This window comes from Limanda limanda, chromosome 22 (genome assembly GCF_963576545.1).
Source record: "Limanda limanda chromosome 22, fLimLim1.1, whole genome shotgun sequence".
Taxonomy (NCBI): domain Eukaryota; kingdom Metazoa; phylum Chordata; class Actinopteri; order Pleuronectiformes; family Pleuronectidae; genus Limanda; species Limanda limanda.
Genome location: NC_083657.1, coordinates 11,857,936 through 11,874,620, shown reverse-complemented (window position 1 = coordinate 11,874,620; position 16,685 = coordinate 11,857,936). Strand labels below are relative to the sequence as shown.

Sequence of the window (16,685 nt, the reverse complement as noted above, 5' to 3'; positions counted from 1 at the left end):
GACATAACTGCCTCACTTGTTTTTATTCAAGTTATACAGCCTGGTCCTGAAAGTTTAAGACCACTGTGTTTGGACCACACTATATTTCAATATAAACTATATATAATATGATATATAGTTCAGTATGGAAGAGTTTGAATTTGTTTGAATTGAGTCTGCATCGTGCTTGAGCGTGAATGAGTGTCAATACTTTTAATTTCTGGCAGCGTATATGTAACGGTTTGCCAAGTTTCAGTTTTTGTGATAGACTGTTTATACTGTAACACGCGTGTGTGTCGATCAAGTTTTCTACAGAAGACGCCCTCACATCACATTTTACACAACAAAGAAAACACAATACAATCACACACACACACACACATAGACACAAACTTCTATCTTAATGAGGATACCAGCCCCAGCCTCGACCGTCACCACTAATATTTTGCAAATGGCATTTTAAGACAATACAGTTTAGATTTTTACAAAGGCCTTCCAAGTTGAGCGGTTGTGGTCGTTCTTGGGTTCTTGTCTCGGCAGAAATATTTTGTAAAACAAGACAAAACATATCTGCAGCACTAGTCCAAACCCTGAAAAGAGTCTTAACCCTTTAAACAGCCCTTTGAGAAAGTGAGGACGAGTCACAATGTCCTCACTTTCCCAAGATGTCCACACTCCTTAAGGTCTATGGGTCCTCACAAAGATTTGGTTACAAGTACACACACCACACATATAGCACGTCTTTTTGGACATTCAAAAGTGGGAATTTTGCATTTCAATATAAAAGTACTGGGTAAGTGATCCAGAGGAAATTTCACTTGATGTAAAACTTTCAGACTCATATGGTCTCTGTATTTCTGCAGGCGCCTCTCCATCGTTTGATTTCCTTTACAAAGACAAGTGAAGGACACCCTGGTTTTGACAGTAACCTGGTGGAACCAATTTGTTTTTCAGTGAAATAAGTTAAAGTGAATTTTCTTCAACATTTAAAAGAAGCCAACACAGACAGATGAAGGACAGTTACTGGTGCTGAACTCTTATATTTCAATCGTTCAGAGTGGGATTGTGGTTCTCATCCCAGTGCCACACCTCATGCTCTCATGACATGTCAGTAGCGGGACTTGCGGCACATGTCGCAGCGACACGCCTTCGCTGTCAGGATCTCTATTTCATCGTGGTGGCGACCACGAGGGCAGTCCAGGCGAACTTTGACCTGAGGGAAGACAAGCAATAGGCCATGAATAAGAAAGTTAGAAACTTTATGTTGTGGTGCACATCCAGTCACCTCCCTCCGATCCTCACCTTGGCGTCCTTGCTGATGGTGCAGCATCGTGAGGCGGAGGTGATGTTGTGGGTGAAGTTGGAGGCCACGAGGACGGAGTATCGGGACGGGAAGGCGCTGGACTCGCAGTAGCCCACACAGGCGTAGACCAGATGGGTGCCTTTACACGTGCTGCGGCGGTCACTGCGGATGGTCACGTTGAAGGCTGCAGAGGAAGCGAGAGGGCGAATGAGCTTATGTTTGTGTTTTGTGTTAGTGATACGGCCCAGCACTACGATAAGATATTGAAGGTTGTATATAACTGTATATAAAAGATGGTAGACATCATGGCATTGATTGTACCCTGGCAGGGGTGGACTGGCCATCGGGCATACCGGGCATAATCCCGGTGGGCCGTTGACCCAATGTGGGCCGGTCTGGTCCGCTATGTTGTTGTTTTGTTTTTTTTCTCTTCTTCCTCTCTAAATTCCCTCCAATTGGGCCGGCCAATTGGCTACAGAGGGCTAGCAGTGTGTTGCCAGCATCGACACATATTATTGGTCTATTGTTTGTCATTGTCAATCAATCATGGGCTGACAGGCTCAGAGAGCCCTGACAGTGCTGTCAATCACAACACAAACCAGGGTGGGGCGGGACCTCATTGCATTGGCGGTGGGAGTCGCGGGACGGGCTGCTGCTGAAACAGAAACTTAAAATGGATAATAAGAGTAAAAAACGCATCGGGGAAAAAAAGCAGAAGTCTCTGGAGGTGGAGGCTGCTAAATGTGCCAAACTGACGGACCTATGTGGTGCCGGGTTCACCAGCCCAGCAGCAGCAGGTGCGCCGGGAGACGAGCGAGGAGGACTCGACAATGATGAGCGAGTGGAGGCAGACATGTGAGCGCGCATTTTCAATTTTCAATACATTCTCCAAACTGGCTCGTTACTTGAGCAGCGGAGGTTGGCGTCGCACGCCTCTACCGACGGCGCACCTCTCTCTCTCTCTCTCTCACTCGCTGCCCCCTCCCTCCTGAGATGTGCAGGTCCCGGTGGCGTGTTTGCCGTCGGGGGGGGGCAGCGCGAGAGGTTGGTCTATCCCTCCGCAGGTTCACCTTCAGAAATCTTGTTACGACTTTTACTTCCTCTAGAATAGGATAAGAGATAGTGTCTTATTTTGTGTGCCTATAGTATAGTGGTTATACTGTGGTTTATTAATGTTCTTGGGCAGACACAAGAGGCACTTGTTTATAGTTAAATAGAAGTTCAGATGCACTGGTCCATTACTATTTGAACCTCAGCATCTAGGGTTCAAAATTGGTAAAATTATACATTATATGCATATTGTTGTTGTAATTTTTCAGTCAGTTGAGATAAATCTTGAGGAGAAACATTTTGGGTTGTTTTGTGTCTGTATAGACCTACTATAAAAAGCAATTTGCATTTTTAATTTTAGTTCTTGTACTTTTGATACTTAAGTACATTTCAACACCAGATACTTTTGATACTTAAGTACTTTTAATATGAGCTACTTTAAATTGACGTAACTTATGTCTTCTAAATGTCTTAATGGCAGATGTGCTCGGCTAATTATGTGGGCCGGTCTGAGCCAAAAAATGCCCGGGCCGTTTTGTTCTCCCAGTCCAGCCCTGTACCCTGGTGACTGGTTAGGACATAGACCATACGTCAGTCAAAGTACACGTCAAATAAATCTTTCCTGGACACATTTTCTATGATTTCTAGAAAGACCATGTTTATATACAGTCAATGGTTTCAACAAGAACTGTTGTTGATAATGTTCTCAAGACCACATTACCCATAAACCCTGTTGCTCCCCATGAATAGATTTGGGGTCTTAAAAGTGTGGACCCATGTGTGCTGGTGTGTGTAACTCACGGTGAAGGTGACAGCCAGGGGTGAGGCCATCGTAGCTCCAACCAATGGGAGTGAAGAGCAGCAGCAGTGACATCACTGGTAAGACCAGCAGGCAGAGGTGTGAGGTCACGCAGGGCGACATCTGAACGGAAGCCTAGAGGGTCCAAACAGAGCAATGATAAGACTGCAGAGAAGTCACAAGTTTATAGTCTTTATACAAAATAATCATTTTAACTCATTCGATTTTCATTTGGTGCCTCAAAGACTCTTGATCTCCTGCTGTTGAACTTTTTGTCCTAAAAACAAAGCGTTGCCCAGAGCAACCGTCTCCATCGGGCCAAGGTGATTTCCCATCGTGCGTGTCTGGCTGGTTGTCACTCAGCTGAGTTACAGCCGGTGTGGGTAAAAACAATAGCCAACTGTCTTTACCTTTTCAATCTGCCTCATTTAACAGCTACCTGCTGACACATGTGTACACAGCCCTCTCCGACTCGTACGAGTGTGCACGTAGCTGAGAACATGACGGGAGATTCATCGGCCTATCACTGTGCGTGTATTAAAGTCTCAATCAGGTGAAGGATCCTGTGTGTGTGTGTGTGTGTGTGTGTGTGTGTGTGTGTGTGTGTGTGTGTGTGTGTGTTTTGCACATGAACGCACATGAGCATGAACACGCACACATACATGCATGATCCTGAGTGTGCATGGATGCACGTGCCCGTGCCCCACACTCTCACACTCCAGCACGTGTGTAAACAATAAAGTCATATTTTCCTGAGAATTTACCGATCCTGACCCTTGCCCTCTAAAATGGCAGCTCTTTCCAGCCCAGGGAGCGCTGGGAATCGCCATTTACTCTGCTGGTATAAGAGCAAATTAACGGGTCAGGATTGTGTGTGAGTGGCTGTGTGTGTGTGTGTGAGGCCCATTAACCCCATGTCAGCCAGTGGGGGCACCGGGGGAGGGGGGTATGCCCGGCTTTTTCCTCTCATGTGCCGTTTCCACGCCCGGAGGTTTAGTTTTCAAGGAAAGTGGGTTGTAATAGACGACACGCCACTTTGGGAAATGACAGTGGGAAGGCGGGCACTTGAGACCACCAAGAACACACTGGAAAAGTTTGGGTTGTTCGAACACAGAAACACCTTCAGAAAATCATGTTATCAATGCTGCCTTTAAAAGGTGTGTGCAAAAGGGACTTAAAACATGAAGACACAAAGTTCATGCATGGTGTCATGAGCTGCTGCTCCAAGATTTGGAACCGTGCATCTTAAAGACATTAAAACGGCTAAACATGTTCCAATAAACCTCATCCAGAGCTAAGAAACTCATGCATCCTGTCCAAAAGGAACTTTTAAATATAAATTTAAACATTTGGCAAGAAAGAGTTGAAAATATTTCACCATCACTCATCCAGATTATCATCTATTCTATATTAGAATTTACTTTAAGTTGTATGAAAGATTCAGATTGAATCAAACCATCAAACCAAGTCATTATACAAACAATTCATGTTAAAAATGTACATCAGATACAATAAATGTAGTTTGGATCTTCTGCATCTTAATTCAGTGATGGAATTTACTGATTTGCATTAACTATATGTGTAAAGCCTCACTGAAAGAGAGCAATACATTTGATATAATGTATTAAGATAATTAAGATAACATTTATATGAATCAAAAAAAATTATACTAACTTTTATAAAAGGTTAACTGAGTTATTAGGAATGTTAGAAGAAAGCAAATGCATGCAAAACATTTGAGTGCAAAAAATGTGAAATCCTCAAACAGATGAATTTGTTTAAAAAAAGCATTTCCTCCCAAATGTACTAAATCTCAACTTATTCAGACTTCTATGTTTTTGCATTCTCAGAAAAAAGCCTCTAAAATCCCCCGCCCCCCCAAAAATCAAGTTTAAAAGATCTATTCCTTTCATTTCAAATAAAAAAATAAGCAGGGTCTTACCTGGAGATGTGGAGTGGAGAGCGCGGCGTCTGCAGTGCAGTGCAGGTGTGTGGACAGACAGGTGTGTGTGTGTGAGTGTGTGTCTCCTCTGAGCCTCATGCAGGGCTATAAGTAACACAGGTAAGACACTTATAGCTCTGGGCACACCCACAATAACAGAGCTGAGAGTGTCTGACCCCCTTTTTTTTTTTTTTTTTCTACAGCTCCCTCTTTAGTCTTTCTCCACCGCTCGTTCTACCTGTGCAACAACTCACTCTCAAGTAATATTCTAATGGCTTTGAACTTCTTCTCCTTCTTCCTCCTGGAGTGTGTTAACATCTCCGCGTCCCTCCACCCACCCCATCCTCGGACTCTGTTTTAAACCTTCAGAGGCACTGCTGCTGTGACACAGAGGAAAACTAGATAGGTTTTCCATCAACGCACCGCCACAACAGTGAGAACACACACATACACACACACAGCTTCACCTCACACACATACACACGCAGGGAGGTGCACGTAAAGGCATGTACACACACTTAATCACACACAAAATAATATTCTAAGCCTGATACACACTGTAAGGGAATGAATATACTGAATGGGACACACACACACACACACACTGCCTGGGTTTTCCATTTGTGGCTACAGGAGGAAGGGCAGGGTCGGGTCAGAAGATATTGTGGGTTTCGGTCAAACTCTTTCTCTCAGCGTGTGTGTGTGTATATTTTGGGAACGCCTGACTCTGCTTCCCTTCTACTTTTGTCTTGAACAGAGGATGTCAGCTTAGCAACCGTCCTCTCCAAACTCCAGCGGGTAAAGACATTCTTGTAATTTAACTATTGCTTCGGTGACACATCAGAGGTCACAGACTATCAGATCAGACCATTGACGCGTGTCTCTGTCACTCCTCAAATGTTATAGATCTTTAAACGTGGTGCCAAAAACCCACAATAGGTGTCCTTTGTCCTCTCTTGGTGCGTCTCCAAATTAAACTGGGTTTCACAGGGAAGGAACAAACTTAGTTGATGGAACAGCTTCCCAGCCATCAGAGGAGGAGGGGGTTAGATGTGTGTGTGTGTGTGTGCATGTAGGGGTTCCTCTATTTAAACTTCCTCCCCTGAGGTTACACTTTGGTTTCCCAATGAGTTTTTCCATGTCTTCCCCGAGGTGAGGTTGGGAATCACTGCAGTTGTTTGCCAGCAAAACCCACTGAGACACTGCAGCCCACTGATACTGGGCCGTAAAAATAAATGACTTGACTCTTTGTCCTCAACAGAATCTGCCAGTTGAACTGATTCTAGAAGAACTCACCAAACAATACGATCGCAGTCGAGCGAGCGGCAGCTGGAGGTGCGTCAGAGAACACATTTAGCTCCTTCTCGAGATATTTTGGATTAGATTTCAGATGCAGTTGTTATTATTGCTTCAGGTTTTCTCCATCATTAGCTCCACATTTATCCTCTATCCAGAATTACTCATCTTTAGTCTTTACAACTCCTTAGGTCGGAGAAAGACCGAAAAAGTTCCAATTCAAGAGTTTTCCAGCAATCAGAATCTTTCTTTTGTTTCTAAAACTTTTATTTATGCCATAGAATCCATATAATCATTATTTTAAATAGTGAAACCTTTCCACATTTATTCCATATGTATTACCTGAATGAATTTATATTTAATATATTTACTTTATTGAATATTCTTATAACTCTGGCACACATTTTAAGCTTAAATACAGTCATACAAACTCATTGTCAACAATTTTTACAGAAATAACACTATTGTACAGTTTACCTCTGCCAAGGGGGTTGTGGATTCATTGCTATTTGTCAGCAGGATTCAAGGATGGACGGTCAAGAAAGGCTGCATTCAATTCCGGACCAGATTTGATAATTTTTTTCATTGCTTTCTTTAACATCGTGATATTTTTTGACATTTTTGTAAATTTGTCAATTATTAATTAATGGATCTTGATAAAAAAAAACTATGAGGAATATAACAAGGACTGATATTCATGAGTGTGTGAAATTGTTGGGCCTTGGCAGAGGAATGTGCTCTACTGACTGGCATCCTGGGACTCGTAGCTTGATTATAGATTATTCCTCTGTGCCACAGCGCTCCATTGTTGCCCGGCAGCCATTTAAAACACATCAGTGAGCCACACTGTTGCGCCGGGTGACATGTTCCTTCATTATCATAAACAAAACACATTGTTTGGTTTGACTCACTCCTGATTGCTGATGTTCAGACCCCCGAACGTTTAAACATTTGCGTGACGCTACAGTGCCAAGCCATTTTCTACTTGGCCTTCATTAAAAAATTTAACCATATATTTGGGTGAATAAACCGTATAAAAAGATGGAAGAAGCTTCTCCCGTCGCTCCCATGATCCAGAAATTATGCAAAATATGAACCGGATATGAACGCTGCCATCGTTTGTATGCAGAGTCCTGTACTGTCCCGATGGGGGAATGCTAATACTGGTAGAGATATCCCACCAACACATGCGCTCGACCAATTGTGAGTCAATCCCAGCTGTCAATCATGACGTCTCCCATGATTTTAATAAACTTTTACTTTTGACTTTCTATGATGGTCCATGTCCAAATCACTGACATGGAGGAGGAGGCGGGATTTATGACCTATACTGGAGACAGCCACCAGGTTGGAATCAAGACAATTTACTTGATTTTTGGGGAGCAGTCATGTCATCCATCTTTATAAACAGTTCATGTTTTTTTCTTTCTTTGCTTTGAGGCTGAGTGCTGCAGACCAGGATGTCTAACTTGTGGATTTGGCCTTTACTTGTGTTTTGTTGAAAATAAAGTATAATGGCAACCGCGTCCTCTAAACCCACTTACAATACAGTGCCCTGGTTGGATAAGAATTATGTCATTCATACTTTGTTTGTCTCTCACATGTTGTATGTCTCATGCGTGCATTTTTTGTAAACATACATTTGCATGACAGCAGGTGATGTTTGAGCAACACATTGCTATTTCAATGCATTTTAACAACAGGCTGCAGTAACGCAGGATTCAGTCGATGCTGGATGAGCTTCCAGCGCTGCACGTTAACCCAAACAAACACACACACTCTCTCTCTCTCACACACACACACACACACACACACACACACACACACACACACACACACACACACACACACACACACACACACACACACACAAACGCACACACATCCACATCCCTTCTAACGAAAACACAATTATCATCTTATGGCCCCTCTACCCCAAACATTCCCAATCCAGTTATGTCAATGGAAAACGGAATGTGTGACATCATCACTTAAACCCCCCCACCTACACACACAAAACAATTAGTGTGTTGACTGTAAGTTGCATGGACGGCCACAGTGTGTGTGTTTCTTCTGATTCCATGCCAACCAAAAGAGAGAGGGGGTAGAGAGACTATGCGTCTGAGTGGGCCACGGCACCTCATCATGAGAGAGAGACATGAATGAACTTTGTTAAACTGGAGTCTCTCTTGCAGTTGAAGTACACACAAACACACAGACACACACACACACACACACACACACACACACACACACACACACACACACACACACACACACATTACTCCAGTGTGACTCAGCGGGGTGACTGATGTTTGTATCACTCAGTGGCCCCGTCGCTCTCGGCTGCCGTGGAAACTGTGGCGTCTTGAATAACTATAATATCATTAATGTGTCCGCTTCCACTTCTTCCCTGTTATTTTAATCTCAGTGCCTGTGCACATGCATCCGCGCACGTGTGTGTCGCTGTGTGAGGGAAAGTATACGAAGTGTGTGTCTCAGCGTATGATGGTGTGATGAGTGCATGGTGAGTGTATGTTTTGTGTGTTATTTTAAATACTTTGTGTGTGCATCATTATGTCTTGACAGGATATTGTGTGTGTGGTCAAAGTGTGTGAGTAAATGTTAGATAAATGATGTGATGTGTGTTATTTTGGGCTCTATGACAATGTAAGGAGAGGATTAGGCAACGTTTTTCCTGTTTCTAAGATAATGTTTGAGTCGACCCATTTTCCTCCATATATAAACACTTGGACACGTGTATGCAGCCACACACACAGGGATGCACACCGCACACACACACACACACACAGGGATGCACACTGCACACACAGACACACATACACTACATTTTTTTCTCAAAGTTCATTAGCATTATTTTATTTTGTAACATATTTTTTTGGGGTATATTTGCATCAGAATTCAGGTATAAATACTTTTAAACTATGCACACACACACACACACACACACACACACACACACACACACACACACACACACACACACACACAGACAAACACACAGAACACTTAGCTAATTTAGATTGACAGGAGGAAAGTGGAGTTTCCACAAGGTGATACTCACTGAGGCTCAAGGTGTGCACTTACGAGGACACACACACGTGCACACACGCACAAATGAAGGAGTGGAAATGTTACGGAAGGTTCTACGGCAATCAGAATAAAAGCATCATAATGTGTTTTCCTGAACTCACCTCACAGTCTGCACACTGAGCAACACTGTCAACATTTAAATTTTGCCTCACTCTTAATATTAATTACCATCGCTAGAAACTAGCGTTGAGGGATCATACAAGAGCAGAAATGGACAGAGAGGCAGTGTTCTAGAGTCAACAATATAATATTTATTTGATAATATAAAGGGAAATCTACAATACAAATATTTTAAAAAATAGACTCTTCATCTCTCTAACAATAGTTAAATATGTCAAAATTTCATAACAAATCTTTAAAATGTAAAATGTCACAAGTACAATAAGAGAACAAGAACAGAAATCTCAGGGGAAATTTCAAAAACTATAATGACAAGTACAAATGTAAAAAGTTTGTTGATCAGTTGAGGTTGAAGACAAACCAACAAATCAATAGATTATAGTTCATGAAGAAATCAAAACAAGTTTAACCAAACTATTTGGTTTGTGCCACTAAACCAAACCCTGATGAGGCTCCATTACAAGAACAACTTTGACCTTCCTGTCTCTCATTCGGCTCTGAAGAACAAGGAGAAAGGGAAGATTCGGCTGCCAAGAGATAGAGAACAAGACATTTTAAAAGTCTGTATAAGTTGCATACATGATGAATGCAGCTCTCTGCTTCTTGGTCTCATTCAATAAACTGCTACTGTATATCATTATTACCATAACGACTACTGGGTAAACCATAAGACTACATTTGTAAGATTTGACGTTGAGGTACTTTTGACAGTCCTTCCCCTGCGGACGTCTGGTGTCCCAGCTTGTCTGAACAGATTCAGGGACTTCATGGGGATATTGTAATTTCTGTGCACATATGAGCTGGATTTCCCCAATCCATCCTAAACTCTGACATCATCTTTTTCTCTCTTAATACTAATCAGCATGTTCTCCTGTGGGTGTAAAAGTCAATCAAATCTACAGATAAGATTTGACGTGAGTCTTCTGCTCCTGCTTCTGCTTCTAACCTTTCTGCTGTTTGTTTGTTGCATACAAGTGAGACACTGTTTGCTGGTTGTTTGGCTGTTTTCAACTGGGCTACTCAATAAACATGGCCACTGTGCCGTCACACTAACCTGGCCAGTCGAGTCAGCAACCCAGGGGTCTCTGAAGCTGCCCTATCTTCCTCCTCCACTTCTTTGTCCTGTATTGTCCCCGGCTGCACTTCACCTGGACTCTCACTCTTCATCTTGAGGTCTGATTTCAGCTGGAGTTTGTCAAACAAGGATTAAATGAGGATTAAAAAGAAATTAAAATGATGGCTAAGCTTTAATAGCTACCAACTCTGGTAGAACCAACCTAACACCTAAAGGCAAAGAGCTAGAAAAACAAGAAAAGCTTGTGACTACTTAGCTAACCACAGCTCATGACGTTTAAAAAAGGCTACTCATCTTTGTATGAATTCAAACTCTTGTGTAAAAAGACATCACTGTTAATTATATGTGGAGTAAAGCTGTTGTTATTACTGTAAATTGTAGTTGATTTTCAAATATGTTCACAAGTTTTCTCTTGAGTTAGTGCACGAGTGACCAATCACCTTGACATCACCACAATATTCCAACGTAATCCGTGTTAAAGCTCTGTAGACTTGTATTGGCACTTCCTTCTCAGTGTTAAGAAAATAAATAACTCAATGGGCTGACATAATTAGTTTAAATCATTTTTTCCACTTGAAACAAATGTGAGGGGAAAAAAAGAAAAGAAAAGCTGCAGATGGAAGAGGTGGAAAGAAATGTCAGAGTGGACGAGTGTAAAAAAAAAAGAAAAGAGAGGATCAGATGAGATGAAGGGACGTGGACAAGAAGAGAGCGGGGCTGGGCAGATCGGAGACGTTTGTTGCCTTACATCACCAACACACACACACACACACACACACACACACACACACACACACACACAGACACACATGTAGCCTACACTCTCTGTCTGACTCTTTGTCTGATGTAATGCTATTATTACCTTAATCACACTTGTTATCCTACCTGTCTGCGCTAATGTTTGCCTGGGGCTGCAATAAAGGCAGAAGAGCCACAAGTGTGTGTGTGTGTGTGTGTGTGTGTGTGTGTGTGTTTGTGTGTGTGTGTGTGTGTGCGCTAGTACAGGTGATAGAGAGATTCAAAGTGAAAGATGAGTTGTTGGATTCGATTACGTCGACACACCAGTGCGCTGAGATGACTGACTTCTTCATTTGACATTTCAGAGAGTGACAAATCAGTTCACCAAATGGGAGTAAGAGATGAATGAAAGTGAATGAATGACTAAATAAAAAAGCATCACCTTGACAACATGTCCCGGATCCTCTTTGACCTCTCCCTCTTCCTGTGGATTGTCCACGTGCAGCCTGCTGGAAGTCGAACATCACACCGTTACCTTACTGTGATGGAACAATTTCTTTTGTAAACATTTTTGAAAGTGTGGTTAACTAATAATTACCATATGGAACTCAACATTTAAATATATTTGTGCAACTTTCCTGAAAAATAGTGTGCTGTGTCTATTCTTGTAAACATAACATGAAACGGACAAGGTCAATACTCCTCTATATATATCAGAACTATAATATAAAAAGGTATGTATGTTTAGGGTTTGTCATGTGATAAATGTATTTAAATTAAAATGTTGAGTCATCATTTTATGCTGTCATGCTTCACCGTGCATGACCTCTAAAGGCCTTTAGATATGAGTATAAAAGTCTTTCTTTTACTCTCTAGTTCTTACACTTAGTTGGAGTTAGAGTTATATGAAGATTATTAAGTACATTACTTAACATGCATTAGCAGACACTGTCCAAAGTGACATTTAAGAAGTCCAGTCAGCTTCTAGATTAAGTCAGAAAGTGGCTACATGAGCAGGGGCATCAAAAAAGTCAGGGTGGCAAATCTTCCTTTCAACAGAGCACTGTATCAACTGCAGTGTTTTATTGAATCTGACCAAACCACATCTCCCATGACTGGGCTGAGGCTGCAGAGAGATGAATCAGCAGGAGGGTGCAGCCCAGCCGTCCACTATCTCCACCACATGTCTGAGGCTCTGATGAGGTCTTAAACACACTTTGTAATTCCACCAGTAAACTGATCAGAAATACATTTATAACAATGTATGACCCGTACATTTTGTTATGAACTGCACAGTCAGTGTTATACAAAGAGACATGTCAGCAGAACAGAAAGCTCATTTTTGTCCGTTCTACGTCCACACTTGCTCTTTGTTACTGGTACTTTTCTGTTCCCTTGTTTCCAGCAGGTTTAACACAAAAACAAACCTTCTGTCCCTCCAGGGCAATCACATAACCCCCCCCCCCCCACCGACACACACAGTGTGTGAGTTGAACATGGACAGTAAATGTGTTTGTACAATACGTGCGCTGTACTTTTGAACTCGCACCGCTGCGTGCTGATGTGCGCCACCTTTGTGAGGACATGTTAACGTGATGGTCAATGTGGTGAATGTAATTCAATGAGAAATGCTCAATGACACTTGATTTCCTGTGAACTCGTAATGATGCTCGAGGACGGGTTTTTTCTTTCTTCCCCGGATATTTACACAGTTTGTGCATTTGACTGTGCGTTCGTCAAGTGTTAAATAAAGGAGACAATTCTGTTTACATAAGTGAAACACAAACTAAGTGGAGGACAGGACCTTGCTTTTGTGTGAATGTGTGTGTGTGTGTGTGTGTGTGTGTGTGTGTGTGTGTGTGTGTGTGTGTGTGTGCAAGCCTGCGATTGTGTGAGAGCATTTTAAATAATAAGTTTCACCTTACTGAGCTGACTGTCAGATTGATTGAGGTGGCGCCCGTTTGCCTCATGTCTTGATTCATAACTGCAGGAATCACTGGAGCGCGCGCATGTGTGTGTGTGTGGAACACTCTCATCTCTACACAATTAGTGTACAGTAGTGTGAGTGTGTGTCAATATACAGTAAGCTCACACTGCATTGCCCATAATAATGCCGATAATACCTGATACATTTCCTTAACATTACAGCCATGGTGACAAAGATGTCACTCTTACATTGCATTTGATGCAGAGTATGTCTATGGACTTAAACTAGCAACCTCTCTTTTGTGTTGAATACATAATAAGTGTGGATGATATGGATAAAATCGAATCAAGGCACGTGTAATATTATATCTCAGGGTATGAACTAGTAAATTATCAAATAAACTTGCAAACACAAAGTCAATGTGAGAGGATTCAAATATTCCCACGCTGTACAGCCCTGAAACTGCAATAATACTTTTGCTGAAATGTTCCACTTGTAGGGTAGAAAGGTGAAAGGTGTAGATTAACTGTATACTCTGTTTTTCTATTGTTTTATTTTAAGTTTTTATTTTTATACTTTCTCTTTCTCCACCGCCTTTATCTGCTGCTGTAACAGGTGAATTTACCCGGTATAGGATAAATAAAGTTTATCTTATCTCAATGGGTCAGAACGTGTAGTCTCTTCAGAACAGTAGATAAAAGGACTTACCCCACCATGGAAATCCGGCTCTCAGCCTCCAACTCATTGACTAAGTCCTGTAGTATGGCCTCCTCTAGTGGTGAGTCTGTCTTAGTGCGCTTGGACGGGGGCTTAGAAACAGAGAAGTGATGCTCTCTCTCTTTCTCCTAGAAAACACACACTCTTTGGTCATTTCTTTATTCCCAGTGTCTGTTTGAATTATATTACACTGTATTATGTTGTCAATAATATAACGTTAACTCACTGGACTCAGCCTCTTCTCTGCATGTGTTCCTGAAACAAGATGTAAAATATATATAGCTCATGTGAGACATCATTATGCACCTGTATGAAGACTACTCTATTCATCCTCTGCACTTAAACACAAAGAGATGAAGGATTGGCTTCAAGGACGTATGTCTGAGATCCTGTGATAGGAATTTCTATCCCATGTATTCTGCTGAATTACCAGATATCTTGGATGAAGGCAGCATGTAACTAAGAGTGTATTCAGCATTAGATACTGTGATCTTACCAGCAGCTGTTTGTCGACAAGGACAATAAGTGCAGCACAAAGTGCCGTGCGTGTTTCCTCACCATTCTGTGTGTTTTTCTCCAGGTAGACGATGAGTATGAAAGGGTAGGCGCTCAGGTTCCTCTCATCGTGTTTGCAAATCACCTTAGATAATCCCTCCCAGCGCTTCTTATCTGGGAGCCACAGTCAAGAAAACAGAGGGATTTGAACACAACACAAGTAGCTGCATGAACGAAAGGGATCTCAACTCTGAACATTGGCTGTGACCTTACTGCTGTGACCTACTTTTCACATTTTTCCACATAAAACACAGACATGCAACCAAAACTGCACGTGCAAACTTGTAAATCTGCATGACTTTATTCCCCCCGAATAGATGTCAGATGAATAAATACACTGATGGACGAACACACTTGTGAAGTTACATTGAGGGATACAAGGGAAGACATTGAAGTGGGTACTGGAGAAAGGCTGGAGATTGCCCAGGTTGCCGATGACCGTTCTGATGATGTCCTGAAAACAGAGAAGATACAGTCACAATGCATCAGTTCATTGTGAATTTGACCAAAATATAACAGTTAAAGTCAACATAACAAATATAAATGTTGACAGAGGGACAAAGAGCAATCATTATTACCTCCAGTTCCTGATGGAAGCCATTTCCTTCCATCACCTCCTCTCCACTGAAATAAACACATCACAGTACATTGTGGAAGCATTTCTAGTTCTGGTGACTTTTAAAAAAAAATAATGTCATAACTGATCACAGTATAAATGAATGTATCCATCTGTGAATGTATTACCCTGCAGCAGTGCATGGAAGAAAAGGCAATAAAGACTGTTGAAGCACAATATCCAACTAAAAGCAAAGAACGCTGGTTTGCTGCTGAGCCTTAAGTGTCGGAAACATTAGATGCTGGATAAAAGAATAATCTTCAGACACAAGGAAAAAAACAGGTTGAAGGCTTTGGATGATCACTCAGGACTCTAGTTTCCCTGCCTAAAGGAAGACAGAAGCTGTGGGGCTTTAGATCCTCTTTTCTGTACAGATGAAACAAAATATCAAGACAAAGTCACAGCATGTAGTCGTCTCTGATGTGGGCGAAGGATGGAGATAAAAGGGAGAAAAAGGATCAATGATTTAGCGAAATGACAACAACTGCTTTTGAGACTGAAGAATGTTTTTGCACCTCTTTAAGGTTGGATGTTGAGGAGGATAGGAAGAGAGGGACAGAGACCCTCATCCACGCCTCCCATCAGGACCACACTGCCTGTCTGTGGTACCCAGCAAGGACCTCCTCACCGATAAATCCCTCCATGTTTGAACTCCTCCACCCTTATACTCCTCTATCTATCTATCTATCTATCTATCTATCTATCTATCTATCTATCTATCTATCTATCTATCTATCTATCTATCTATCTATCTATCTATCTATCTATCTATCTGTATATCTGTCTATCTATCTATCTATCTATCTATCTATCTATCTATCTATCTATCTATCTATCTATCTATCTATCTATCTATCTATCTATCTATCTATCTATCTATCTATCTGTATATCTGTCTATCTGTCTGTCTGTCTGTCTTTTGTATATATCTATCTATCTATCTATCTATCTGGAGATCTGTCTGTCTATCTATCTATCTATCTATCTATCTATCTATCTATCTATCTATCTATCTATCTATCTATCTATCTATCTATCTATCTATCTATCTATCTACTTATCTATCTATCTATCTATCTATCTATCTATCTATCTATCTATCTATCTATCTATCTATCTATCTATCTAGTTGTTTTACTCTACTTTATTGAATAACATAAAATGTGAAAAAGGAAAATCAACTTATTGGAGGAGATGAGATCCATAAAGCCACAAAATTAACTCCTCACTTCTTTGACTTCTTCTGATGCGGAGTCTCTCACATGAACCCTCTTGCTCTCTGTTGGAGGAAGAGTAATGACAGCTTTATAAACTTGTGTGTGTGTTTCTGTCTTGCCTGAAGCTGCTGCCTGTTCTGATCTTAAACTTGAAGATGATCCCATCAGCTCTGAAGAACCGAGTTTCAGGAATAGGGAAGGAGAAGGTCTCCAGCGTCATGGCTCAGCTGGAGGTTC

The 16,685-nt window shown here is 41.6% G+C and overlaps 2 protein-coding genes across 2 annotated transcripts; both read right to left on the bottom strand.

Annotated features, from left to right (window-relative positions):
• Positions 1–1,087: 1,087 nt before the first annotated feature.
• On the bottom strand, positions 1,088–3,254 carry gpha2 (glycoprotein hormone subunit alpha 2). Its single transcript, XM_061095626.1, has 3 exons — positions 3,134–3,254; positions 1,282–1,466; positions 1,088–1,192 (listed from the first exon to the last, which is right to left on the bottom strand). Exons 1-3 carry the CDS (start codon positions 3,252–3,254, stop codon positions 1,088–1,090), a joined length of 411 nt encoding a protein of 136 aa, XP_060951609.1.
• Positions 3,255–10,035: 6,781 nt separating this feature from the next.
• On the bottom strand, positions 10,036–16,668 carry LOC133028797 (membrane-anchored junction protein). Its single transcript, XM_061095831.1, has 9 exons — positions 16,569–16,668; positions 15,194–15,252; positions 14,994–15,069; positions 14,619–14,729; positions 14,287–14,315; positions 14,052–14,188; positions 11,859–11,925; positions 10,658–10,788; positions 10,036–10,130 (listed from the first exon to the last, which is right to left on the bottom strand). The coding sequence occupies exons 1-9, from the start codon at positions 16,666–16,668 to the stop codon at positions 10,091–10,093; spliced, it is 750 nt and encodes a 249-aa protein (XP_060951814.1). The 3' UTR covers positions 10,036–10,090.
• Positions 16,669–16,685: the final 17 nt, after the last annotated feature.